Below are 27,713 nucleotides of genomic sequence, written 5' to 3'. Positions count from 1 at the left end.
CCCTGTGAAGTAGAGAAGTAGTATTCCCATTTCACAGATGGGGAAACTGAGGTACAGGGCACAAGTGACTTGCACAAGATTTCAGGAGAAGTTCTAGGCACAGAAATCAGATTTTCTGACCTTAACCACCCTTCCTCACTGGTATCTGCATTAGAATGGTCTGTGAGTATTATTTACTCCTTACAGCAGTACCAAGAACCAACCCAGATTTCTGTACAGATATCCACTACCATCCATCCTGGGGTAGAGGATCTCAGTTTAATTTAGTTTTCATTTTTACTGTGCAGTTCACTTCAACAGGTGAACAAAAGCTTTTTGAACTGTAATTGAGCTAGATTATTCAGTGATTTGGAATAAGCTACAACAGAGCGATCATAAAATTTCAAGTACTTTTATTCCAAATGTAGCAGGGTTTAGATCTTGTTGAAAGCAGCTACATCCATTGATTGTACATAATCTTCAAAGGCTGTTATTCTCTCTTCCAACATATCTGTACCAACTTTATCATCTTCAACTACACACTGAATTTGAAGCTTCTTGATACCATAGCCAACTGGAACCAGCTTGGCTGTCAAAGAAAGAAATATGTGGTGATTAAGAGAGTCAATTAACCAAACACCCTATTCAGCAGAGCATCACTTTAAGCACTAATTACACAATGCCAATTAGACCCATTCAAAATACTGAATTGCATAAAAACACCTGGAAACAAACAGCATACTCCATATACACATCACCTAATCAACCCCATGGCCATTAAACACACACAGACTCAAACGCAGGTTACTTTTGCTTAATCACAAGGGAGATTTGTTTGCTGTTGACAGAGGACCTTCAGATAACCTCAGGAAGTCCACATGGAGGCAGAAGGGGGGGGGGGGAGAACAGGAAGCTGACCAGAAAATATACCCACTCCTCTCCATCACTGAGAAGCTCCTCCCCACAACTCAGCATGAACAATTTTGAGGTCTCTATAAGGAAGGCCAGAGTTTTATTCTAAAATTAAAGTTCAAGTCTCCAGCAATTACTGCTCTATTACATTTGCCAAGGCAGACAATATATAGTAGCACTGCAATCCACAACTTATTAACTTCTCAAATCAAACTAGACTAATCTACATTTTGGACAGTGATCTAGTTGTCTATTTTTAAGACACCAGTGATCTATATAAAGGCTACTATGGGTCCATAACATACTATGTATTAGTATCTGTATTTTTTCTACATACCATGAAGTTATGCCTTGAAGTATCTCTCTGCGTGCAGCATGTTTTTTTTAAACACACACACACAAACTGTACTACCATCCCCTTGCTCTCACATTCTTGTTTATCTCCTACTTACAAGATCCCCAGACTAAGCCATCTGCCTGAATGCTTCGGACACACTCCTCCAATTTGGCCATGTCAGTCTCATCATCCCAGGGTTTCACATCCAGTAAGATGGATGATTTGGCAATAAGAGTTGGTTCTAAAAAAAGCAAAAAGATGGTGAGGGAGAAAAGAGAAGGCAATATGAAGCAAGAATAAATTAAAATTAAGATATTCTGGACATTTCCCAGGCTATAAGGCGTTTCATAAAAGCTGTTTGCGAACCTATACAAAATGCAGCAGCAAAAGAACAGTCAAAACAGATGAACAATAATGCTTTAATGTATGAATCCGTCAATGCAGAAGACTTTACTCTTTCCAGTCTTACGTGGAAAATCTCTTGTATTAAGATTTGTTTTGTCAGTTTTTTTTTTTAAACACAAAATTTCCAGTAAATTAGCATAATGTTAAAAGACACATGTACTTCCAACTTCTGTTATAGGAAGTCATCGTGTCATCAGGCCAAGTTTACTCAGAAATTTGCATCAAATTTGTCATCAAGTTTGCATCAAAGTTGTCATCTTGTCTGTTACATAGAAAGTCCTTTTCAGCTGACCTGAAAAGGAGCATAACACAGTGTAACGGTTTATTTCCCACAGATGGAATACTGCAACTGCTACATTTCAGAACAGTTCCAGACCAGTAACTGTGGAATCCTACACTGAAATGATTAGGTTGCAATATTAAAATAAAAGGTTGATTTCTAATCTTCCTTCCTACAATTATGTTATCCTGATAGTGTCTAAAGTAGATGCATATCTAGCCATTAATGGAGAACCTAAACTCTGCATTTCTATCTTTAGAAGCAAATCCCAAACTCAAGTCACATCTCATTATTGACACAGCAGTCTCAAAGCAGTGACTAAAGCCTGCTTGTGATAAAAGTGCTCTATCACAACATAGTGAGAAACTGTACTATTTCAAATGTACTTGATCGAAGCAAATCATATTTACTCCAGCTAATAATTTGGGAGGGTAGGAAGGGATTTTCCTGTCTCCCATGCATATTGCAACTCAAGTGCATAGAACAGGCTATTAAAAAAAGCTACCAGACATACTTTTGGACTTCTTAGATTCATATTGAGCAAGACGCTCTTCTCTCAGTCTCTTTGATTCTTCACTTTCCTGAAAGAGAAAAAACAGATTCACAACAAGGCAAAGACAGACATTCTTTATCCACTATTAATAAGAGTAGACTGGCTTTTAGTCAGATAAAAACAAATCATCACAAGATCAGCCGAAAGATGGTGATTTGGTTTTATTCATCATGTAACCAGTCAGTTAAAAATAGGCACTTCATGCAAACTTGCTAGAAGTTCACAAAACTCCTACCATCTTTATGTGACAAAGGCTGAGCATAGCTTGCAATACACAGTAGTGGGGTCTGTACATATCATTTAAGCATTTTTTCTAATACTCCAACAGAATAGGAAAACAATTTAACTTAAATGTGATCTTAAGTTGTTGCTTTAATAAGCCCATTAAAAGTTTACTAGAATTTTGTAGTAAGATTCCTTCGTTGCTTCTGTCACCTAAAAATGTTTCTGCATCCTTAGAACAAAAATATTACTAGCATGAGAACGGAATGAAAAAAAAGCTTAAATACATGGATGGTATTGAGCACTTGGCAGACTATGGGTAAAATTTTCATGAGCATCTGAGACAGATTTCTAAGTGCTTAAGTCATTTAGGTTACTGAAAATTTTACTCTATATTTAGTCTTGCCCATGGACATTCCTGTTGATCCAATGGACATATGAAAAATGCTTTCTACTTTACAAGTTTAAACCATATAAAAAAAATCACTCTGAAGACCAGAGTCCCTTACAGATCAGGTCAACAGCTTACAAGAGGTTTCCCCTCATTTCCTATGCAAATTTCCATGAGTAAAATGCTTTTCCTCAGTTTAATTTTTACTACTGCTCCAGTAGAGTTCATACCTATTACAGTAATACGTTTGTCAGTACCCCATTAGCTATTTATCTCCTCACAGGTTCTTTCCTGTTTATCATGCAAAGTCAGATGCATTTCAGGGCTCTGATAATAAATTTCTGGAGTATTTCAATCAAATTATGATCTTTTAAAAACAAAAATAAAACAAAAATTCACAAATCTATTTCTTAAGAAAAAATATCTCCAGTACCTCCTCCTCATCAGATCCAAAGAGATCAATGTCATCATCATCTTTGCTATCTGTGGTTGCACCTGTGGAGTCTTCAACATCAGCAGGACCATATTTCCCTAAAGCCTTCTTTACTCCTGGCAAACTAAAGAAGTGGCAAAATAATATTAGTTTAAAATGAATATACTCCTAATTTCAGATACTAACATTTTTAAGATCAGTGAACCTACAGTAACAATTACTTGTGGTAGCAATGAAGTACACTAGAGTTTCAAAAGTGAAACACCAGAACAATCCCAAAAGTGCACTCACAGCACAGCATGATAGTTAAACTGACAACTATTATAGTGAATCCCATGTGCATAAGCAGCTAAATGGCAAACTGTTTTTGTCCTTGCTAGCAGCATTTCCTACAGTATACCACTTAGCAGCAGCCAACCAAAATGAAGCACTTGCCTGGAATTTTGCCCTTGGGTGCTTTGGTAAGTTTTGTTTTTCTTTTTAATGTGCAGAGATGTTACAGAATATATCCTCAGAGAAAGATTAGTGGTTGTTGAAACAAGTTATAATTAACAATATACTGTGTCTCATTAACAAAGTAAATTTCCCTACTTTCCACCCAAATGCTTCCTTGAAAACCTTTGCTTTTGGTGGAGGATTAACAGCCGCTCAGTAGGCATGGTGATGAGTAAAGCTAGCTTTGTCACAGGGTAATTAATTCTGTGATTTTGGTGTTTTAGTGAGTGCTAAAAGCTATGGAGCTGTTTGAGAATTAGTTTTTCTAATACCTAACATATAACCATAAGCAGGTTTGTATGTTATTTCAGAAGAACCAACAGAACCTGTTTGGGACTAAGTACTGTACTTCTGAATCCCAGACACGTCAAATAGCTCCATCTACTGCTTGAAAATATATAGACTTCAGCCTACAGTTTTCCACAGCCTCCTCATAAAAGGTAGAGTACCTCATTTTGTTTACTTTTAACTAGGACTTACTTTGTGCTGTCTTTTTTCTAATGGTGGCTACCAAAGCCATAAGAGTGTGGTCTGTTATTTTAAGCTTTTATTTCTATTTGTGACTATTTGCATTTTTATTAGACTGCTATTTCTTATGAACTGCAGTGACAGAATACTAGCCTTAGTGATTACACTCTTCTATATTCACTTCTGCTTTAAATTTGGTTAGACTGGCACTAGTTAGATGTAGTTACCATATCAGAATTTTTCGTGAGCTTTGTGAAGTAAGTTTACAACTTCAGTCTAGTTCCAAGTAGAGAAACCATCACAAGTGGTATAAATCAGTGGTAGCATCAAAAAAGCCAAAGGTCAGGAGACTGAACCACTCAACTCTACAGGAGGCTCCCCCCAGAACAGGGTAGAGGCACAATGGTGAGGCAGTGTGAAGGTGCATACACTGACACTGCCTATGCTGTACCTTTTCTAGAGGACTTCAGTCTCCATGGCTGTCAATACGGCAACTTTCATGAGCACTAAAATTCACTAAAAGAGAAAAGAATACATTTGCTTTCACATTTCCCCCTCATTTTCAGGCCTCTTTGCAGGTCACTATTTAATTTGGTTTAAGCTTTCAGGACGATGGTTTGAATGAAAGGGCTCCCAATATATAGTCGATCATTTTGTTTATTAGTATTCCTATCTCAAGCTACACTTTGGGCAAAAAAAGAAGCTGGTGTACGTATACAAGTTTCAAATTTAAATCTACAGGGGCTTGATTGTATGGGATTTGTATTGGGGTATGGTTCAAATCTAGCCCAGGTGGTATCAACTTTAAATCACTATTCTGATAATCTACATGAGGTCAGTGTCATTCTAACTCCTAGAGCTCAGGGTCTACATCGGTGGTTCTCAACCTATTTACCACTGTGGGATGCATCTGCAGCTCTCACTGTTTTTATGTGGGCCACAACTGTGTACTGATGAGGCCACAAGGAGCCGGTGGGTTGAGAACCACAGTCTACATAAAAGCATCACCACAAATGGTGCCTTGTTGAAGTTTAAGCAGCCATCCCAACAACTGAGTGGGCATGAAGACAGAATTAGCTTCTTGACATTTAGATCAGAACTGAGGTGCATTAGCAAGACAGCGTGGAAGGTTTACACTCCTGCCTGCACTGTACCAGTTCTATGGATAAATAAAGAACTCCCTTGTTCAGAGCTATCAAGCATACACTTTTCAAAAGCAAAGAGGCTCAAACAAACTTTAAGACAAAAAGCTAGGTAAACTGCTGGCTACACTCCCAACGAAACACAACAGACTTTGTTCAAAAAAATCGAATGGAAACTGCAAAGCTTATGATGTTTAACTACTCTCCTATAAATATAAATTGGGGTCTGGTGCATTAAGTTCAGCATACCTTGCCTTTTGCTTTTCATATGACTTAATGTGGTTGTACCAGCGGAGAGCATGGAACAAGTCAGCAGGAGGCGGCGCAGACAGTGCTTCAAAAACGGCAATGTCAGCCTGAGAGGGCACATACCTATAGAAAAGAACACATTCCAATAGGAAAACGAATTGATTTTGGTAATGTACCAGTTATAACAGAAGTTGTGTGAGAAATAACTCACAGCTTAACAAGTCACTTGGCTAGGTCTTCCCTGCAGAAGACACTCGTGGCTGCTCACAGGTTAGCCGGGCTCAAATGAGAATGGCCACACTGCCCAGCACTCATACGCCTATGTCCACAGTACCACTGCCCCGGTGCATGGCACCCAAGGGGCCGGGCCAGCTAGAGTTAACGCCGGTGTGGGGGTAAGGACTTTTGCTTGTGGCTGGGATTGGAGCTGGAGACCATACCCGAGCTAATGTCACAGCGAAGACCAGCTTTCCCTGCAGCCGGATCATAAGGACACTACACACACTGTAGAGGTTCCCCATCCATCCCGCAACCACCAGCGGCGCAGGTCGGGACGGAGGAGCGGCACGGCGGCCAGGCGGCTCTGGGGTTATTACCCTCGGGCTTCCACCCTGGCGGGTCAACGGACTCAACGGCCGTTCGGGGGTGGGGGCAGGCCCGCAGCCCGCGCGGCAGTGCTGCGGCGCGAGGCACGCGCGGTCCAGCGGCCAGTAACGCCCCACACGCAAGCCGGCTCGAGACACCCGGCGTCGCAGCAGTGCCCAGGGTTTAGCGGGGGAGGGGCTGTTCGTTCGCCCGGCAACCGCCGAGCGCGCGGGCTGGCTGCGCCCCCCACCGCCGAGGGTCGCGCCCCGCTGCACTGGGCTCTAGCCGCTGCCCCCCGCCGCTCACCCCTCGATGTAGCTCTTGTCGGCCAGGAAGTCATTGAGGAGCCGGAGGCCGGCAGCGGATCTGAGGTTCCCGAAGCCCATGATGATGGCGGCAGTGCAGCACACAGACAAACAAAACACCCCCCTAGCACCCGCCGCAAAAAGAGAGCGCCGCTCCGCCGCGCCGCATTTATATAGAGTGCTTTGTATCCCTCCGCCACACCGCCGTTGCTGGCGTGAGATTATCCCTCCGCGGGGAAGCACCTGGAAATAACCCCCCCGCCACACACACCACCTAGTACAGGGAGCCGGGCGGATTGGAAATGAAACTAGAAGGACGGAAATGTAGTGAACGGCTAATAATGAGGATGTTCTGGGAGGTTCCGCCGCGGCTAATTTTCGAAAGTCGCCACCACCGGGGCGTGAGTGACGGAAGTTGCCGAGGCCGCTAGTGACGGAAATTGCCGAAGGTGCCGCCGGGGAGTGACGGAAGTTGCCGAGGCGGCCGCCATAGTAGCTGGGTGGGAGAGCGGCGGAGCGTTTTCTGGTTCAGAAGAGCCAACCGGTGCAGCGGGTGCTGCTGCTGGTCCCCGCAGTACGAGGAGGTAACGCGGCCGCCTTGTTACGAGTGTTCCTGCCCCGGGGCGAGGCCCCGTGCTGACGAGGGGTTCGAAGTTCCCTGCTCGGGGCTGCGGCGGGGGATGATTCCCCCCTGTCCCGTGGATGCCCTTCACGGGCTCCGGCTCCCTCGGTCCCGGTGGCGGCTGCGGCTTGGGGGCCTGCCCTTGTCTGTGCTGGCGCCGAGCAGGTGACCCGGCCCGTTAGGCCTCGCACTGGGGTTCGTGGCGTTAAATAAGCCAGCCCAAGACTCTTCCCCGCCTGCTGCCTGGGGGGTCCCAGGGGGCGCCCGGAGAGGTTGGGGGGCAGCGCCGGTGGGACACCGCCCCCCCCGGAGCCGCTCTGAGAGCCTGCGGGGGGTTACAGTACAGGGGGTCCCAGAGAGGTGCTCGAGTGACACATGAGGCCAGGGTCTCCAGCGGGGCCCTGGCCGGCTGGGAGCAGAGCCCGGGTCTGCTCCTGAGAGCAGTGTCTGACCCCTAGAACTTGTGCGTTCCCAGGCCTGATCCAGGTCCCTCGTTGTCATTGTTTATCCCCCAGCCGCACCCGGGGCCCTTACTGGGGTGTTGTGCGCTGTTGTATGTAGTAGGGAATGAGGCCGGGAAAGTGGCACTGACAGGACAAGAGTTTTGGACAATAACAGTGTGTGTGTCCCTTTTAAAAACCCACAAATGACAGGGTTCTGCCTCAGGTAGCTTACAGTCTAACGCTGCAATCTGCAAAGATTCACACCCATTCTTAACTCTACACTTATGAATAGTCTTGTTGAGGTTACATAGATGAGCATTTGCAGGATCAGGGTGTATACTGGACATAACTCAGCAAGGCTTGTCAGTAAACAAAAGCAGAGGTGGAGGTTTTGTATGGTAAGGCGAAGGTTATAACTGTGAAAGATCAAGAGATGGTTTTTTTTTTTGAGGTCTTATTACAAAGAATTGATTTAATTTTAAGGAAGAGTTCTCAATGACCAAACTGAGTGAAAAGACAAAAGTAAACAGCATACATGAAGAAAAGTAAATCTTGTTTTACAATTACAGTTTATTAAACAAAGCTTTAACAATCAGTAGTTATGGTTAATAGCACAAGGAGAAATATTAAGAACGTTATTTTAGGATTATAGTTAATAGTATTCCTTTAACCTCGTGGCACAAGAATATGGGGATTAGGGATGAAAGATTCTCATTCTCAGGCCACGTCTATGCTACAAAGTTAAGTCAATTTTATGTAAATTGATGTTGAGCCTCCAATTTAAGCAAGTCGATCTTGCGTGTCCCCACTTTGCTCATTGTGTTGGCGGAGCGCATCCTTACTAGCAGGGCTCGCATCAATGCACTGTTGGTAGCTATCCCACAGCACATGTAGCAGAGTGAAATTTTGTGTTGGGTTTGCAATGCCTTATGGGACCAAAACATTTGCGAGGGTGGTTATAGAAACAAGGCGTTAGCCTCCCATGATGCACTTACCTCCCTTCCTCCCTCCCTGAAATCAACAGCAAACAAACCAAGCCTTTTTCGCGCCTTTTTCGTAAACCTGGGTTATCCGTGCAGATGCCATATCATGGTAAGCATGGACCCTGCTCAGCTATACACTGTTGTTGTGAGCATTACAAACACCTCGCGCCTTATCCTGCGGTATTTACACAGCTGATACAGGAGCCGCCGCACAGAACAATGTGACGCCATGCAAGCAGCCCTGCTGGAAGCCATAGAGCGGAGCAATTCACAGTTGCTGGCGACAGTCACACATCACTTTGACATGGTTGAGTGCCTCTTTTGGACCAGGGAAACAAGCACTGACTGGTGGGACTGCATCGTTATGCAGCTATGGGATGATGATCAGTGGCAGCTGCTCTGACAGTGAAGAAGCAAGTGGCGATTGCTCTGTGGAAGCTTGCACTGCAGACTGCTACTGGTCCATGGGGAATCAATTTGGAGTGGGTAAATCTACTGTGGGATCTGTAGTGATCCAAGTTTGCAGGGCAATCAACAGACTTCCGCTAAGTAGGGTAGTGACTCTGGGCAGCATGGAGGATATAGTGGACGGTTTTGCGGCGATGGGGTTCCCTAACTGCGGTGAGGCTATAGACAGAATGCATATCCCTAACTTGGCACCACACCACCTTGCCAAAAAGTCCATAAACCAAAAGGGATACTTCTCAATGGTGTCGCAAGCGCAGGTGGATCATGCGCCATTTCACCGACATCAACATGGGATGGCCGGGAAAGGTGCATGACGCTCGCATCTGTAGGAACTCCAGGCTGTTCGAGCAGCTGCAAGAAGGGACTTACTTTCCAGACCAGATAATTACTGTTGGGGATATTGAAATGCCAATAGTTATCCTTGGGGACCCATTTGCTACCCCTTGCTCCCATGGCTCATGAAGCCATACACAGGCAGCCTGGACAGTAGTTAGGAGCGGTTCAACTATAGGCTGAGCAAGTGCAGAATGGTGGTAGAATGTGCCGTTGGACATTTAAAAGCTCGCTGGCACTGTTTGCTGACAGGTTAGACCTCAGAGCAACCAACATTCCCATTGTTGTTGCTGCTTGCTATGTGCTCCATAATATCCGTGAGAGTAAGGGGGGAGACGTTTATGGCGGGGTGGGAGGTTGAGGCAAATCGGAACATTGCTTGAATGACCCAGGACCATTCGCTGCCATGCTTTGTGCTGCAATGATTCCAGACTACTTGCTACTGGCTTGGCGTGGTAAAGTGTCCTACCTTGTGGAGAACGAAATAAGGCAGCCCTCCCCAGAAACCTTCTGCAAAGGCTTTCAGAATACCTCCAGGAGAGCTTCATGGAGATGTCCCTGGAGGATTCCCGCTCCATCCCCAGACACTTTAACAGACTTTTCCAGTAGCTGTACTGGCTGCGAATGCATCACAATTCTTCAGAGCAAATCAAACATTAAACACAATTGCTTTTAAACCCTGTAGTGTAGTTATAAATGTGCACTCACCAGAGGTGCCTTCTCTGGCTTCAGGGTCCGGGAACCCGCCTTGGGAGGGTATTGGCTGCAGGGTGATGAAAAGGTCCTGGTTGCTGGGGAGAACGGATTCTCCGCTTGCCTGCTGCGCGTTCTCCTCCTCTTCCTCTTCCTCATCCACAAAATCCTCCTCCCTGTTGCGTGAGACTCCCCCCTTGCAGGTGTCCACGGACAGTGGTGGGGTAGTGGTAGGGTCCCCCCGTAGAATGCCATGCAGTTGATCATAGAAGCGGCATGTATGGTGTTTTGACCCAGAGTGACCATTTGCCTCCTTTGTCTTTTGGTAGGCTTGCTTCAGCTCCTTAACTTCCATGCAGCACTGCTGTGTGTCCCTGTTGTAGCCTCTCTCCACCATGCCTTGCGCGATTTTTGGCATATATATTAGCATTTCTTCTTTTTGATCGGAGTTCGTCCTGCACAGATTCTTTTCCCCATACAGCTATCAGATCCAGTGTCTTCCGTTCGGTCCATGCTGGAGCTCGTTTGAGATTCTGAGACTGCATGATCACCTGTGCTGCTGAGCTTGCTATGCTGACCAAACAGGAAATGAAATTCAAAATTTCCTGGGATTTTCCTGTGTACCTGGCTAGTGCATCAGAGTTGAAAGTGCTGTCCAGAGCAGTCACATTGGAGCACTCTGGAATAGCTCCCGGAGGCCAATACCGTTGAATTGCGTCTGCACTACCCCAAATTTGACCCAGCAAAGTTGATTTTAGCGCTACTCCCCTCGCCAGGGAGGAGTACAGCAGTCGATTTTAAGAGCCCTTTAGGTCGATGGAATGGGGTTGGTTGTGTAGACGCATTGCTTATAAAATCGACCTAACGCGGCTAAATTTGACCTAACCTCATAGTGTAGACCAGGGCTTAGAAAACAACTTTGAAGTGTTTTGTTGTGGGGCAAGAAAACAAAGAATACCATGGACTTGCAAAGATGTGAGGGGGAAAAAAGGAAGTTGAATATAGAACCTGCCATGAGGACAATGTCCATTTTAGTACTGCAACAGTGTTTTGTACCCTTGGAAAAATAAAATGGGTTACATTCTAACTCTGAAATACTCTTCACTCTTTTTATCAAGTTTCTATGATCACTTGAATCTTGTCTCCTAGCTTAGCTTCTGAGGGCTTGTCTACATGGTACCACGGACTGTGATTCCATGTAGCCAAGTCCTAATTCTCTTAACTTTCATTCTTCATAAAAGAATGCACCTCATTCAACTTTCAAATTCCTTGGCTTTGGAGGATAGCGTTGTTATGAGGGTAAAAAGAAAAGGAGTACTTGTGGCACCTTAGAGACTAACCAATTTATTTGAGCATAAGCTTTCGTGAGCTACAGCTCACTTCATCGGATGCATACGATGCAGTGAGCTGTAGCTCACGAAAGCTTATGCTCAAATAAATTGGTTAGTCTCTAAGGTGCCACAAGTACTCCTTTTCTTTTTGCGAATACAGACTAACACAGCTGTTACTCTGAAACCTGTTATGAGGGTAGTGAGTCACTCCAAACTACAGACCAACTATTTTGTAGTTGGGTGATACAATGAGATGTTTATATGTATTTAGGAAGCTGCGGTAGCCCAATTCAGACTGACGCTAAGGAGAAACAAACATTCAGTTTAAAAACAACACATCAGAAACAATTAATTACAAATAGTGCTTTTCCAAGAGCAGTCTTTTTTTTCTTTCCGCTTCCTTTCTTTTTTTCTTATTCGTCTGTCATTTCTTCCTTTGTTAAAGTAATCTGTTTTAGTCTGTGAGCGGTTTATGGAAGAGATTTTGTCATCCTACCTTTTTTCTGTAAAGTGACATGCATGCTAATGGAAACACTCTTATTTTGATAGCTTCCCTGTTAGTTTGGAATATGGAGCCAGCATTGACCAGTTGGTGGGGGTACAAGACTGAAAATCAGGAGACACTGGCTTTTTATGCATCCTTGCTATTGATTCACAGTGTGACCTGTATTAAATCTCTTGGGCTCACATGTTCAAAAATGTCCACTAACTTTGAATGCCTCAGTTTTTGGGGCACAATTTTCAGAAGAGCAGTACTCACTTTTTACTCTCGTTGACTTAAGCGGATGCTCAGCACCTCTGAAACTCTAGCCTTAGGCTGTGTTGAGTTAGGCACTCAGAATTAATGGGCACTTGAAAATTTGAGCTTGAGTGATTTGCCCAAAGCTATGGAGGTAATCATTGTCAGAGCCAGGATTAGAACTCAAGAATTCTTGGTCCTGTCATCTACACGTTGCTTTGGACATATAATACAAAAGTTTTTGTAGTTTTGTATGGAACAGTCTCGCATACAAATTAAAAATTTAAGATTGATTTAAATTAAAGCTGATTTAAATCACCCTTTTTAATCATGATTTAAATCAGTAAGCAGATTTTGATTTAAATCCATCGATTTTAATCATGCTTTGTATTTGCATTTTTTAGTTGCTTTCCTTTATTAAAAAAAAAGTTGATTCTTATTGGTTGGTAACTGTTAAAACATGCTGATTTTCAGCTAAATATAGCCTTTACTCTAAATTTGTTGCTTCTTTTTGATATCCAGCGGAATACGCTATATCTAAACACGCATATTTAAGCAGTTATATCGCTTAACTTCTTACTAAATGGTTTTTTGTTTTTTTTTTGTTTTTGTTTTTTGCTGTGTGTTTCAAGCTCTGTTTGGATGGAAATTCAAAGTCAGGGCACAAAAACATTTTAATTTTGTTTAAGAGAAAAAGTTTATCAAAACATGTTTTGCATTTAATACTAACTTCACTAAACAAAGGAAGTATTATCTGTAGCTAGTGAATTGAACTGATTGTTTCTGGTCACCATGTCCTTCAAGATTTTAGAACTAGTAGATCTCATTCTCACATCTAGTATTTAGTCATAGATTGGAAAAGGAAAACAAGCTTGCCTGCTCTTACAACCTCCAGGTGCTTTCTTAACTTTGAGTGTACTTGTCATTAAACTGAGCTAGTTGAACAAACTGAAATGAAAAATGTGTGCTTTCTGTGCCTGCAGAAGGCGGCACTGTTGTCAAAAGCTGGGGTAGCACTTCAGCAAACTCTGGTTCCTGATGCTTAGTCATTAACTTCCACCTGTTCAGTTGTTGACTGTCTTTAAAACTTGGCACAAAGATACTTCTTAATATTTTTTGTATTTAATTTAAATTATTTCAACATAATAAAATATATAATTTAGGCCTAACATAGATGTTAACTTCATATTTAATTTTAAATAGATTTATTTTTAAAAAAATAAGCCTGTATTTAATTTAAATTATTTAATTTTATCCACATTCATAGAAATATCAGGATAGATCTTAATTGCTAAAATTTAACCCACTAACTTCTCTTGTATTAATTTTCAGCATCATGCTGCGACTACCTGCTCTCCGCAGGGCCTTAGCTGGTGTCACTCAGTCCACCAAAGGATGTGGTGAGTCTGCCTGCATTTTATACACAAGTGCATGAGAAGCCTTTCCCTACTTATACAGAGTGATACAATGCACGTAAAGAAGGCATTGTATATTGAGGTTATTATACAAATTTCCTACCATTCTCTGGGTTTTATATAGTGCTCTTGTTGCTGGTGGTGTTTGGATTGTACTAGCTATTATAGTTGGTTTTATAAATACAAATAACTAAGCACCCATCTTAGGCTTTGGAAGCTTTTACATATCCTGAAGTTAACAATGTTAAATAATGTGAAACATCCCTCAATAAGTTGCTCATACTACACTACCCTTTATTATTAACATTAACTTGCCAACAAACATAACAATAAAATCCTTGTACCCCTCAACCTGCATGCTTTCCAAATGCATTGAGGAGAAAAAATGGACTTTTGGTATGGCTGGAAGGTAACAACAAGTCTGGCTTTGTAAGAGCCCAGTAGGAAGTGAATTCCATAGCCAAGGGGCCTTCATGGAGAACGCCCTGTCCGCGGCTCCCTCCCATTTAAAGCTACACTGAATCATGTGAAAGAAGAATGTCTTGACTGTGATTGGTACTAATGTCCTTTAAAATTTCCCTCATTCCCCCACACCACTAACAATGCACTGGAGTATCTAGAGATTGACTTTCCAGGAGAGAGATAGAAACTCTAAACCACTTAAGCAGTCTGAATGGCTGAATGTTTACAGGTGTGTTATATTAGCCACTTTGACGTATTTTTTAAAATCCCCATAATTTGCCATATGAAAAACATTGCAATTGTCAAAGTAAAAAGAGAGCACACTTTAATATTTTATGTGGCATGCATTTAAAAAGCCATTTTGTGGGGGATAAAGCTATATTATACCTTAAATCTGCAATGATCAGTGAATTTGTGTGAAAGATAGTGCAGAAGAAAACACATGAATTATCATGAATTTGCTTTTAAAAATTGACCATCAGCTATTCTCTGTATTTTTCCTCTCTCATGTTAGAAATAATGTCTCGCTGAGCTTCACAAGTGATACCAGCCCTAGGGAATATCCACTTTGTTGTTGTTTGGTGGTGTTTTTGAAATTGTTAACTTACATTAATTATTGCAATATTGTATTTTTACATAATGATCATATACCTAGAGTTTTGATAGGAATGCTGAAGAAATAATGAAGAATTGAAGAAATAATATATTATAAGCTTTTGGTCGCATCCTAGTTCATAATGGTTGAAGACATAGCAATGCCAACTGTGCTAGATGAGATGCAATGAGGAATAAGAATTTTAGATAAGCTAATGGAAATCAGGGTTATATTTTTTTTTGTTTGGTTTATTCTTGAAATAGCTAGTATAATAGGTGGCATAACTGTCAAAACATTAGTAAGTATCATCTAAGAAATTTGCCTGCAGTAATCCTGTCTATGGATTTTTATGGTGCCCATCACCAGGATATCTACATGCCAACTTCTTAATTAAAGTAGCCTCCAGTATGTGGACAACTGACTAATAAAATACTTTTGGAGCACAGGTTTGGGTGTTAACCTTTCTGGTCAACCAATTAGAATAAAGATACCAAGAATACTGCGTATCCCATTTAGCAGTAACTTAAATTCTCAGTTTTTTTTTTTTCTTGTATCTTTTAGTGCATACAACCACTGCAGCAGCCAGCAACCTGATAGAGGTGTTCGTTGATGGGCAGCCTGTCTTGGTAGAACCAGGAACTACAGTGCTTCAGGTAGAAAAAATTCTAGACCAGCGTCTGACTACCTGCTGCCCCCCCCCCCCCCCCCCAATTTGTAACAGTATATTGTCACTGTGTTACACTTCATGTAACTGAACACTTTGCGTGTCTCATGGCAGTTCTGTGTAGGTGGTTTTGCTGCCCACCAGAGAACTTAATATGGGATGATCCCTTGTAGAAGCTTTACATTTGAGAAAGCAAAATCTGACCTCATTAGCTGAAAGAAAGGTGTGTCAGGAGGAATTCAAATTGATAACCACTATAGTGCTATAAATGGATTCAGACAAGCTTTAACTAAATTCTAGATCAGCGGTGTCCAATACGTTCGCCACTAGCCACACATGGCTAATACGCTATTGAATTGTAGCTTTTTTTAGAATGTGGCTAATAAGAAAAATTCAAAACCACAAGTGTGGCTAGCATCGAATTTCTATTGGACACCGCTGTTCTAGATGGTGCAGGTAGAACAGTTACGGTGGCTCTCTTGTGTCCTTGTCAGAACTATATGGGTCACACCCACTGTCTTTCCACGCTTTATATGGTTACTGCTCTTATAGTGGACGGAGCTGGACTCTTTGAGAGCCCTCTACTCTGTGCTATACTTAATTAAATGATATGCAAGATATAGCTTCCCTTCCTGCCCCAGTTCTTGTAGCTCAGAACTCCATGCATGCCTTTGCTGTAGTTTCACTCTTCCTGGCCTGAGGGGGAAAAAAAGTCTGAAGTCAAAATGGGATTCAAACTTTTCAAAGCTATGCTTAGCATTGCAACTGGGCCACTAATTTTTTCTAAACTAACTTTTTAGGAGCAATGAGAAGGGACCAGATATGGAGAAATGGCACATAAAGTATGCAGCCAGGGTTCATTTCAGAGGGCAGAATTGTGCCTTGGATGCAAGTTACATTAAGATGGTTGTGGCTTTACAATTCCCAGCTAGTAGCCCAATGCAGTATTTCTCTTAGGCTCCATTGCTGCTTAATCAGCTTTATCTCTCTGCTCTACTGACATGAGACTCTTTTTGTAGAAGTTGATAGTGAACCAAAAGTTCATATTAATGAATTAATAATTTAATAATAATTATAATTAATAAAGTGACATCTATCTTCATTTTGAATACCTCTGCAGCATCTAGTGGCAGTGTTATTTGTTTAGTGTAAATCCAGGATCCAGTTAAATACAGGATTTTTCATGGGGGAGGAGGAGGAGGAGAGGGAGCATCATGCCCCCAGGCCCAGCTCTGCCTCTAGCCCCAGCTTTTCCCCCCTCCCCAGCTCCGCCTTCAGCCCAAGCTTCACTGCTGAGGAAGCCTTGGCTGTGCAGTAATGGGGTGGGAGGATGGCACAGATAGATTCTGTTAATGGTAAGGGGAGCGTGACTGGAACAATTTGCATACCACTGGGCTTGGGGTTATGCTGGGGAAACTGTTCAAAGGCAAAAGGTAACTTAGATAAAATCCTTTTTCTAATACAATATAGAAGTGTAAAACCTGAGGTTGCATCTTTGTTTGTTTGTTTGTTTTTTTCTGTGTAACTTGTATGTTTGCTTTCCTTTACTATTTCATCTTTGAATATGTCATTTTTCGATTAAATAAACTTTGTTTATTTTTAATCCTAGCAAGTCTCTGGTACAAACTTTATGGAGTGTGTATCCCAAAGTGAGCTGGTATAATAGTGGGCGCTGGTTCTGGGTGATGAACCAAAGGGGAACTGTCTGAGTGTCTAGTTGTTAAGAACTTGGGGAGGATGGATTTGGGGAGACTCTGGACTGGAAAGGCTGTTGGTGTCACCAAGAAAGGAATAAGTAGGCTGGTGGAAGCCAGGGTGAGACCTTGTGCTTGTGGGCAGAGTCCCGGTGTCAGGGATCTGAGCACAGCATTAAGGCATACCAGCGTTACAGGGCAGGCAGTTACAGAACTCCTTACTGATCTGCGTAATCTCCAAAACGTCACAACTCCCAGATCCTTTTCTGCTGTACTTCTGCCCAGCCAGTTAGTCCCTATCTGTGCATTTGATTTTTCCTTCCTGAAAGGTGTAGTACTTTGCGCTTTCTTTATCTAATTTAATCTTGTTGATTTCAGACAGATTCTCCAATTTGTCAAGGTTGTTTTGAATTCTAATGTTGTCCTCCAAAGTTGCTTGGTGTCATCTGCAAGTTTTATAAGCATACTTTCTACTCCATTATCCAGGTCATTAATGAAAATGTTGAGTAGTTCTGGACCCAGGGCAGATTCCTGTGAAATCCCACTAGATATGTCCTCCCAGTTTGATAGCGAACCATTGATAATTACTCTTTAAATAGTTTTTCAAACAGTTGTACCCACCTTGTAGTAATTTCATGTAATTCACATTTTCATAGTTTCCTTATGAGTGTCATTTGGGACGGTGTCAAAAGCCTTACTAAATTTTCTCAGGGTTTGGGCTTCTTCTGTGAATGTGTGAGGTGGCACTTTGAACCGCTATAATCTTCAGGGCACTCAGTGAGATTATAGTGAACATCCATGTCATATTTTACTGTTTTGGGGTTTCTTATGCCTGTCTTTTTTTTTTTTTTTACTTCATATCTTCTATCACTTTCCAAATTCATTCTTACTTTCCTTCTTCCTGTAAGTCTTATTGGAGCTTTCCTCCCCTGTGTACCTTTCTTGATATAGTGCATACTTTCTTGTGAGTTTGTTACTGCAGAGCAACAAAATACAAATATTCTTTTTATTACTACAGTTCTTAACACACTATCTAATGAAAAGGGGAGAAGAATTCTTTCTCCTTGGGTCCAATTTTTCTGTTACTCCCCAGCTCCTTATTTATCATTATTGACTTGCCACTCTCCCCTTTGGGCAAACTTCTGGAACTAACCCTGCATAAGCCGAAGAGATATACAGTGAGCACACACTCTGTGAAAATCAAAACAATTTTTAATTCTTTGATGAGAAATTTTACAATTGAAAATTCAGTTGCATTTCAGTTGAACCAAGGTCATAAGAGCTAATTCTGTAACTTAATTTTCTTTATTTCTTCCTTTTCTAGGCCTGTGAAAAGGTTGGAATGCAGATACCTCGCTTTTGTTACCATGATCGATTGTCTGTTGCGGGAAACTGTAGGATGTGCCTTGTGGAGATAGAGAAAGCACCCAAGGTATGTAGCTCTTCTGTACTGAAATTGTATTATTTTCTAAGTGTTTGCAGGACTCTACTGAAAACTTGGAGAGTGAGTAATTGCGAAACAACTTGTAGTTATAATGTGGATGTTGCAAGAAGATTATTTTTCTGCATTTATCTACACCCCAAAATGTTATGTCCATTTGTAAAAGAATGGCAATGCTTTATTGCAGTGGTTTTCAACCTTTTTTTCATTTGTGGACCACTAAAAAACTTCAAATGGAGGTGCAGACCTCTTTAGAAATTCAACACGTGGTCTGTGGACCCCTGTCATAGAAGTCTTAAAGTGAAAACTGTCTGAATGGAATTCAGCTACAAATGTTGTACATGCTCAGCACGCCATTTGACCAGGGGCAATACCAGCCTCTTCCTGGTGGGGGAACTGACATGGGCCTTAGCCCCTCCTTACTACCAGGCCCTGCTCCTCTCCATGCCTTCTTCTCCTTCCCCTCCCAGCCCCATCGGAGGCCGGAGCTGGGCAGTGCTCACAGCCACCTGGGTTGGTGGGGACCCAGCTCCAGGACTGGCAGAGCCCTTGGGAGCAGTGACTGCAGGGAGTGGGGCCCAGGAACCTGTGCTGGAGTGGGTCAGTCCAGGCTGCTGTGGGGATTCCTGGGCCCTCCACCTGTGCTGAGTGGTGCATCCCAGTGGGCAGGGACATGGACTGGAGGCTGCTCTTGGGCACCCTGGGCAGGCACTCTGCCTTCAGAGCAGGGCGGCCAGAGAGTGGCAGCTGCTACCGGGGGGGGGCTGAAGTAAATTTTTGAGTGGCTGTAACCTCACAAGTCCTCCCCCCGCGCCACCCTGCATTTGAAAGGGCACTAAACTGTGGGATTCTGTGGTAACAACACCACTTCTGGTTTTGACCTGTAGGTGGGGGTATTTGCATTCTTTTGACTGATTAGAGAAACAGAGTGCCTTTTCTGGCATCTGACACTTTATTTTCATAGGGCAAGTCTACACTACCAGGCTACATCGGTGCAGCTGCTCCGATACAGCCGCACCGCGGTAGCACATCTGGTGAAGACATGCTATGCCGACAGGAGAGCATCTACCATCGACATAGCGCCGGTGTGGACATTGCTTACGTCGACGTAACTTATGTTGCTCAGGGAGGTGTCTTTTTCATACCCATGAGCAATATACCTTAAATCGACTTAAGCGGTAGCATAGACCAGCTCATAGTCACTTTTCGCAGACCCCTTAGACCAGGGGTGGCCGACCTGTGGCTCTGGAGCGACATGCGGCTCTTCAGAGGTTAATATGCGTCTCCTTGCCTAGGCGCTGACTCCGAGGCCGGAGCTACAGATGCTAACTTTCCAGTGTGCCTGGGGGTGCTCATTGCTCAACCCTCTGCTCTGCCCCAGGTCCTGCCACCACTCTGCCTCTTCCCCCGAGCCTGCCATACTCTCACTCCTCCCCCATCCCCACTAGAGCCTCCTGCGCACTGCAAAACAGCTGATTGCGGCAGGTGGGAGCGAGAGGGAGGTGCTGATTGTCGGGGCTGCCGGTGGACGGGAGGTGTGGCTGCTGACTTATTACTGTGGCTCTTTGGCAATGTTCATTGGTAAATTCTGGCTCCTTCTCAGGCTCAGGTTGGCCACCCCTGCCTTAGACGTAGTCTGCACTACCTGGGGGTCTGCAGACCACAGGTTGGAAACTACTACTTTATTGTATATCTTTCAGAAATACATGTTTATACTTTGTTATAATCTTACAAAACTCACACTGTAGCTGCAGGTGGCCATTTGATGTACAAACTAGGGCCCTGAACTTGCCCTGGATCTTGCATGGATCTAACTGAATGATTGGGGCCTACAACTTTGTCCCTGACTGAAATGGCAGTTTACTTACTAGCCCTCTGTGTTACTGCATTATGTGTTCATTGAAGTCTGTGTGCCAAACTCCCATTGACTTCAGTGGTGCAGGATTCAGTGGTGAGCCCTGTGCCAACAGCACAACCTTTTTCAGAGTTGCATTCTCTCCTTTTGGTGCAGTGTAACTTTTTTTTTCTTTTTAAAATGAACAAAATAGGCTAAAACCACAAATGAAATCAAAACTCCTAATGATCATGGCAAAATTAACCGCTTAAGTCTCAGATTCTCAAAAAGAATGTGAGAGAAGACTTCAAAACCAAAGTCAATTATGTTTTTACATTGGGTAGATTTTCTATGTTTTGTGGCAAATATGTTTGTATCCTGTATTTTCTACAAGATGTTGGATTAATAACCAGTATATGTATGAATAATTCACTCTTTGCTGTAAGAGGAGATCTCTTGATGCATTTTCCTATTATGATTGCAGCCAGTAGCTGCTTGTGCAATGCCAGTAATGAAGGGTTGGAACATACTGACAAATTCTGAGAAGTCCAGGAAAGCAAGGTATCTGCATCTGACTTCATGTAGCTGCTTATTTTATTATTGGAAGAGAAGGCTGTGTGGTCTATTGCCTAATTTAACAAATATGCAGTATTCAGCTTTGATTTTATTTTTTAAATAAAGGCACTTAAAGTACTGCTTTTAACTTTATTTGCAATGTACTATAAAGCTGTCTGTAGAGAGAGTTTACTTTCTAGTTAAAATTTTAAAATAAATCCATGTCCATACAATTCTTCCCAGTCTCTTGGCTGAGAATGCTAACAAGGGTGGTAGTGATGATCCTGGTGTTGTGATGTGGCTAGTCTACTACATAACCATTTGATTGTAACAACTTTTAATCACCTCCAAACTGTGGCAAACACAAAACGGTAACCTGGAGATGAAGGCCCATTTCTCATTACTGTTACCCAGGTCATTCAGTTAGCCCAGTCTGTTGTTTTTTAAACACAAATTGGCATTTTAGTGATAATGACACAAGTATCTGTTTTTAATGCTCTGGAGGCTTTGTCTGCCATTAATAGTCTAGACTGCAGGGTAAAAATGTATAACTGTGACACTAACTCTGTAACTACTGACACCAACAGAGAGGGTGTAATGGAGTTCTTGCTGGCAAACCACCCATTGGACTGTCCAATCTGTGATCAGGGAGGAGAGTGTGACCTCCAGGTACAAAGCCCAGTTCAATTATTTTACACTTCTTATTTACTAACATTTATCTCTTTAATTGTCTTAGGTGAAACTACATTTCTCAGTAACATGGGTTCAACTATTTTTTGTTACCTATTCTAGGACCAATCAATGATGTTTGGCAATGATAGGAGTAGATTTTTAGAGGGAAAACGTGCAGTTGAAGACAAGAACATTGGCCCACTAGTCAAAACAATTATGACTCGGTGTATACAGTGCACTCGGTGTATCAGGTAATATCTTTCTGCTTAGTTTCTCCCCCGTTATATTTTTCCATTGGAGAGAATACTATCTTTAAAATACTGATTGTTGCTAATGCATCATGAAAAATGTTAAACCAATGGCATTCAATCCTTGGTCTCTTATGTGATTGCAACCAAGGTGCAAGGAGACATCTTGGTGTCTGATGGAGACAACCAACTGATTTCTCACAGACCACCAAATAACTGTCAGACAGTAACAACTAGAGATGACCAAAGCAAGAAAATTGAATGAAACTCCAAATTCAGAGCCAGCCCTGTGGTTTATATTCCAGAGCAGGTCCCAAAATATGAAGGGACCTTTTCTTCAGGTCTGGTTTGTATGAAACTGTAGTCTGAAACAGCCATTGTCCCAAGATTGTGACCTCAAGGTGACAGCAGTCTGAGGCTAAAATCTCAGGAGGATAGCTTTTTAGATTTCAGCATCATTTAATTTGAACCTGAACTTTATCCAGGTATGGATCAGACACAGTTTTCTCTGCTTATCTTGTGTGAGAAATTCTGGTTACTGCTTAGCTGGGTTCTATTCAAACTGATAATCAAACTCCATTAAACCAGTTGCCAGTTCCTTGAATCACCTTTCTCCTCCCACCCCAATGAAATTCAGCAAGCTAGTATTCCTATATGTGAACTGTTGCTGGATATGTCTTTGTGTTTATACACACACAGTATAATTGCTTTTTACTATTTCCAACTATTAGTACCATAGAATCATTGTACTACATACATAGGGACTTTCTAATCTATTTAGATGCCTGTCCTTTTTTTTTCTGTAGGTATGTCTTCTCTTCCAGAGACTGATACTGAAAGATAAAAAGATTAAGAATTAAAAACATGTAATATTGATACACATATTTTGGTTTTTGCACTTTATTTGCATCCAACAGGTTTGCTAGTGAGATTGCAGGGGTAGATGACTTGGGAACAACAGGCAGAGGAAACGAGATGCAAGTTGGCACTTACGTTGAAAAAATGTTTATGTCTGAGTTATCAGGCAATGTTATTGACATCTGCCCAGTAGGAGCCCTTACCTCCAAGCCATATGCCTTTACTGCCCGTCCCTGGGAGACACGGTATGTAGTTTAAGTGGTACATTGAATGCAAGTTAATGTCTGTTTATCTTTCATATGCTCTTTAATATTCACTCACTATAAATATTTATACTACTATTGTAAGAGAAATTGAAAGTGCTGTAAAACACTTAATTTTTTTGAGTGTGTCTCTGATATAGATTGAGTTAGTTACTTTGACTGATGCCAAGTCAATTAAATTGAGGAGTACATTCATCCTATAGATGTTGGTCATTCTGAATTACATATGTTTATATCTCTAGCAATTTGGGAGGCAGGAGGATCAAAATAGTCTCAGACTTCCAGGTCTCCCTAAACTGTGCCAGCGGTTGAATCTACGGTGCTTAAATGAAAGATCAAATTCTACAGTCCAGTGACTGGTGAAAGTCTGATTTACAATATATCTTAGGAAACAAATCTTTAATGTTAGATATATCTGATAATGCTGGAAACCTACACACAACATTTGTGACCTTTGACTATAGACTTCTGTTGCTTTTTGAACAATCACCTAACCAATGCATGAGTTGTAGGTTTCTGTGCCTTTTCCTCCCCACAGAAAGACTGAGTCCATTGATGTTCTTGATGCTGTTGGAAGTAACATTGTGGTGAGCACAAGGACTGGAGAAGTGATGAGGATTTTGCCAAGATTGCATGAAGACATCAATGAGGAATGGATCTCTGACAAAACAAGGTACAAGTATATATGTATTGTTTTTAAAGGGGCATTTTCACAGTGTAACAGAAATACTGTCTATAGCACTGACCTCTGAGTTCTACACTTGATATTTTAAAGGCATTGTTGGCAAACTGAGAATTTTTTATATGATGCTGTAAATATATATATTAACCAACCCATGCACTAGAATTTTATATTTTGTAGTCCTTGACTGTAGTAACGTTTAAAGCTTTTGTGACTGACAAATTTGTTTTTATATGTTGAAAAGGGAGAGTTGACACCTTCATTTTATTTCCATTAAAAAGGTTCGACCTTTGGGTAATTTATTAGTCTGTCTTCATGATAGGTTATTCATTCCAACTGTTTGTGATATCTGAACCAAAGGCTGCTGTGGTTTTGGTCACATTTCACTCACTCTGTAGACCTCTGCGTCACAATTAATGATATTGGCTGTACTAGAAAAGCACATCTTCTTCTTAGTGTTTTTAATAGTGCTCATTTGGCTTTCTTCATCCAGGTTTGCGTACGATGGTTTGAAACGCCAGCGGCTTATTGAACCAATGGTCAAAAATGAAGAAGGGCTGTTTGTTTACACCTCCTGGGAAGATGCCCTGACTCGTGTTGCTGGAGTGGTAAGAAATATTTGCATGTCTCTCTCTTTTTTAGGGTATTATATACTTTTGTGCAGCTGGGCAAATTACTGTACCAGTTGATCTGAAGCCTAGGAAATCAAATAATGAAGACTGGAGACAACCATCTACTGTTAATGTCTTACTTTGTAAGAATAATGTTGGAGAATTATACCTGCTTAGAAGACAATTTGTTTCCACTTAACAAAATTCATAGGTAATGAAGAAATTCAGAAAAAATTACTCTGAGTTCAAGTGTGGTATTTTTTTTGGAGAACTTTTGGTCCTCTGTTCTGGAATAACTTTATAAAGATTTTTTCATTAGATACTGTCTAAAATCTTTTGGATTATTTTTAGTGAAGGTACTAGATTAGATTGTACACTAATGATTATACGAGGCTAATTTTTCTCCTCCCAATTATGCTAACTCAGTTTTAATTTAAATAAACTAAATTTCTACAGGAGTAGTACAATATGAGGAAGTGACTATTCCTAAATCTATTTACCGAGATAGTGCCTATCTGAAGATTTTTTTCATGGAATTAAACTGTGCTATCTTCCCCCATCCCCAACCTCCCAAAACAGTTACATTGTGGATTGGGTAGGTCTGGTTTAAAACTTTCTCTGTGCCACTAATTCTTCTGTTAAGATGTTATACTGCATGAATGTTTTATTGCTCTTTAATAATTGTATCTATTCTTACACCTTTGTTTATCTGTTCTCGTTTTTGAGTACTTTGCGTGGTGGTGGTGATAGAGGATTTGTCTACTACTAAGCTGCAGTTTATTTCACTTTTTAAAAAATGAAAAGACAGGTCAAAATTCTGACTTAAACGTCGTAGCATTTTTACAGGAGAACAGTGATGCTATCTGTACTTTCTCAGATGCTGTCTCTGCTTCATAGCTTATCATTTTGAGTGTGTGTGGGTGAGAGCGAGAGCATGTGTTTTCAGTTGTTACTTACAGATATGTCAGACAGATCTTGTTCCTCTTTGTACAGCTGCAGGATGTCCAAGGTAAGAATGTGGCTGCAATTGCAGGAGGACTGGTGGATGCAGAAGCACTGGTAGCTCTAAAAGACTTACTGAATAGAGTAAACTCTGACACTCTGTGCACTGAAGAGGTCTTCCCTAATGCTGGAGCTGGGTGAGATAACACAGCCAAAGTTTATACTTTTCTTAATTATGTTTTCTAATTAGAGAGTATTAATACATTCTTAGAGATCTTGCATATGAATTGTCCAGTAGCAATGCCATATTGATAAACTATGAATCGTTTCATGATAAAATTCTGAAATCTGCCAGGGGTAGAGACATGAAATAAAATAGTAGACCACATCTAGAATATTTCTGTTCTGAGTCTGCATGTTAGAGTGGATGGACTGGTAGGTTCTACAGTAATAGAGGTGCAAATCTGATAAATATGGGACAACCGCAGTTCGGTAGTAGAGTACAATAGCTTTTTGCTGTCCCATTAGATTACTGTGCTATAAACTGATCTCTTTAGCCAGCTTTACTTTTGTGTGCTATTGTGAGAACTATACCTGTAGGGCAGCCATAATACTCTGTGTTGATATTGACATAAATCTAGCAATGAAGTTGCATTTTCCAGTCTACGAAGGCTGACAGCATCTTATATTGGTAGACAGCAGAAAATGTCTACATTGTAGTAACCTACTGCTACCCATCTGTAAGTGGGTGTGTTTTTGTTTTGGATTTGGTGTGGTATCATTGGCATTGAGCATTCTCTTCGTTCTTTTTCCTGTCTGAAAAAAATAATTTGTAGATCTAAGTTTACTTCACTCCACTGTCATCCCTGCTACTGACTTTACAACTCCTTGTCCCCACTCCTCCTGTTTTTCTGACATAAAGATAATTTCTTTGTGTTCTTATATTATAGCACAGACCTACGCTCTAACTACTTGCTTAATACCAAGATTGCTGGAGTGGAGGAGGCAGATGTCCTGCTTCTGGTTGGCACCAATCCACGCTTTGAGGCACCCCTGTTTAATGCTAGAATTAGAAAGAGGTTTGTATCTTTATGGAGATGAGGTAGTCCATACTTACAAAGTAGGGGCTAGAGCCACCCATGTACACCACTGTAGTGGGGCTCTGTGTGGGTGCAAGCATTTACCCAGGCAGATCCATTTGCAGGATGTAATCCTAGTTTTTTGTGAGGGGTCTGTGTGGGTGTGTGCGCGCACATGCAGGCAACAGGGTCTTTTCCCCACCTCCCCCTTCGTTGCATAGATTATATGCCATTAACTGCCTCAACGTTAATGGGAGTTCACCTGCATCAAGGGAAGAACAGACTAATAAAAAATCCTCAGATTTAATTTTTATAGAAGGTTATTTGAAGCAAATTCCTAAAAGGGTGCTGCTTAGTGCTATCACTACACAGAGTGAAGTTTTAAAATTATTGTTGCTGTAGTAAATGTGACCTGATGACTTGTAATAAGTGATGATATAGTTGACTTCATTGCTTGAAAAATAGGAATAAGATAAGTGATTAATCTGTCTTCGAAAATAAAATGTTTTTCAATCAGATGAAGGTTAGAATTTCATCCATTTTGATTTGGAAAAATACATTTTGGATTTTAAATGTAACTCAGTTGTTTAGTTCATCCAATTTACCATATTAAATTCTAGAATTTAAGAGGATTCAAGAAAAATTACATAACCTAAATCCTATATCTTATTAGTTATTAATAGAATATGCACTGGTAATTTTCTATAACTGGCCAACAATTGGCTGGGGTAAGGTAAGCCACAAATGGCAACATCTCTTATCTTGAGTTGTACTTGCTTTTGCTTACTTTTTTTAATGTAAAGCAATAGGTTCCAGTCTCCTAATAATAGTGCCAGATTTGAATCTGTTTCATCAGTTGCCTTTGACTAGGTGTGGGAGAGAGTGGGGGAACACCTTAAATTCTTTAGAGAGAGGCAAACATACAAATTGCAAATTTAGGAAATACGTACAATTAAATTTTTGCAAACCTCGATTTCCTGGTACCTTTTTGTCATCATTTAACGATATGCCAATCCTCCTCACTGTTTTGGGATGACCCAATGCACTTAACTGATTTTTTTTTAAATTTGGTGATTATAAAATTTTGATAGAAAAAGGGAAAATCTCTATAACTGCATTTGATGGAATTTTTTAATGGCTTTTTATAATTTTAGTATAATGAGAGGCTGCAAGAAACTAAAGAAATCTCTGGAGGATTGTATCTTCTTTCTAGTCTGAATCCCTCGCCCGCTCCTCTCCTCTCCCTCCTACCCCCCGCACTGAAATGGGTAATCCCTAAAAAGTGTGAGGGTGAGTGCTGCCTCACAGAAATGTATAGGTTACTTAGTTT

The 27,713-nt window shown here is 41.5% G+C and overlaps 2 protein-coding genes and 2 non-coding genes across 4 annotated transcripts in view; 1 reads left to right on the top strand and 3 right to left on the bottom strand.

Annotated features, from left to right (window-relative positions):
* Nucleotides 1-375: 375 nt before the first annotated feature.
* On the bottom strand, nucleotides 376-6,915 carry EEF1B2 (eukaryotic translation elongation factor 1 beta 2). Its single transcript, XM_074967999.1, has 6 exons — nucleotides 6,758-6,915; nucleotides 5,867-5,989; nucleotides 3,513-3,636; nucleotides 2,428-2,494; nucleotides 1,344-1,469; nucleotides 376-568 (listed from the first exon to the last, which is right to left on the bottom strand). The coding sequence occupies exons 1-6, from the start codon at nucleotides 6,835-6,837 to the stop codon at nucleotides 414-416; spliced, it is 675 nt and encodes a 224-aa protein (XP_074824100.1). The 5' UTR covers nucleotides 6,838-6,915; the 3' UTR covers nucleotides 376-413.
* On the bottom strand, nucleotides 1,890-2,023 carry LOC141996323 (small nucleolar RNA SNORA41). The gene has a single exon (XR_012641530.1). It is a non-coding gene; the product is annotated as a small nucleolar RNA SNORA41 (small nucleolar RNA).
* LOC141996322 (small nucleolar RNA SNORD51) lies at nucleotides 2,566-2,646 on the bottom strand. The gene has a single exon (XR_012641529.1). It is a non-coding gene; the product is annotated as a small nucleolar RNA SNORD51 (small nucleolar RNA).
* Nucleotides 6,916-7,195: 280 nt separating the features above from the next.
* The window catches only part of NDUFS1 (NADH:ubiquinone oxidoreductase core subunit S1), a 29,199-nt gene continuing 8,681 nt past the window's right edge, over nucleotides 7,196-27,713 (top strand). The window contains exons 1-12 of the mRNA XM_074967994.1: nucleotides 7,196-7,340; nucleotides 13,701-13,768; nucleotides 15,402-15,493; nucleotides 18,523-18,630; nucleotides 20,958-21,034; nucleotides 21,616-21,697; nucleotides 21,821-21,951; nucleotides 22,866-23,051; nucleotides 23,608-23,742; nucleotides 24,245-24,359; nucleotides 25,356-25,501; nucleotides 26,255-26,383. Of these exons, the coding sequence (XP_074824095.1) occupies nucleotides 13,705-13,768; nucleotides 15,402-15,493; nucleotides 18,523-18,630; nucleotides 20,958-21,034; nucleotides 21,616-21,697; nucleotides 21,821-21,951; nucleotides 22,866-23,051; nucleotides 23,608-23,742; nucleotides 24,245-24,359; nucleotides 25,356-25,501; nucleotides 26,255-26,383 (1,265 nt within the window). The 5' untranslated portion in view covers nucleotides 7,196-7,340; nucleotides 13,701-13,704. The remainder of the gene's footprint in view (nucleotides 7,341-13,700; nucleotides 13,769-15,401; nucleotides 15,494-18,522; nucleotides 18,631-20,957; nucleotides 21,035-21,615; nucleotides 21,698-21,820; nucleotides 21,952-22,865; nucleotides 23,052-23,607; nucleotides 23,743-24,244; nucleotides 24,360-25,355; nucleotides 25,502-26,254; nucleotides 26,384-27,713) is intronic.

Source organism: Natator depressus, chromosome 11, assembly GCF_965152275.1.
Source record: "Natator depressus isolate rNatDep1 chromosome 11, rNatDep2.hap1, whole genome shotgun sequence".
NCBI classification, from domain to species: Eukaryota; Metazoa; Chordata; order Testudines; family Cheloniidae; genus Natator; species Natator depressus.
The sequence above is the reverse complement of the archived record's forward strand: the minus strand, read 5'-3'. Positions and strand labels throughout refer to the sequence as shown.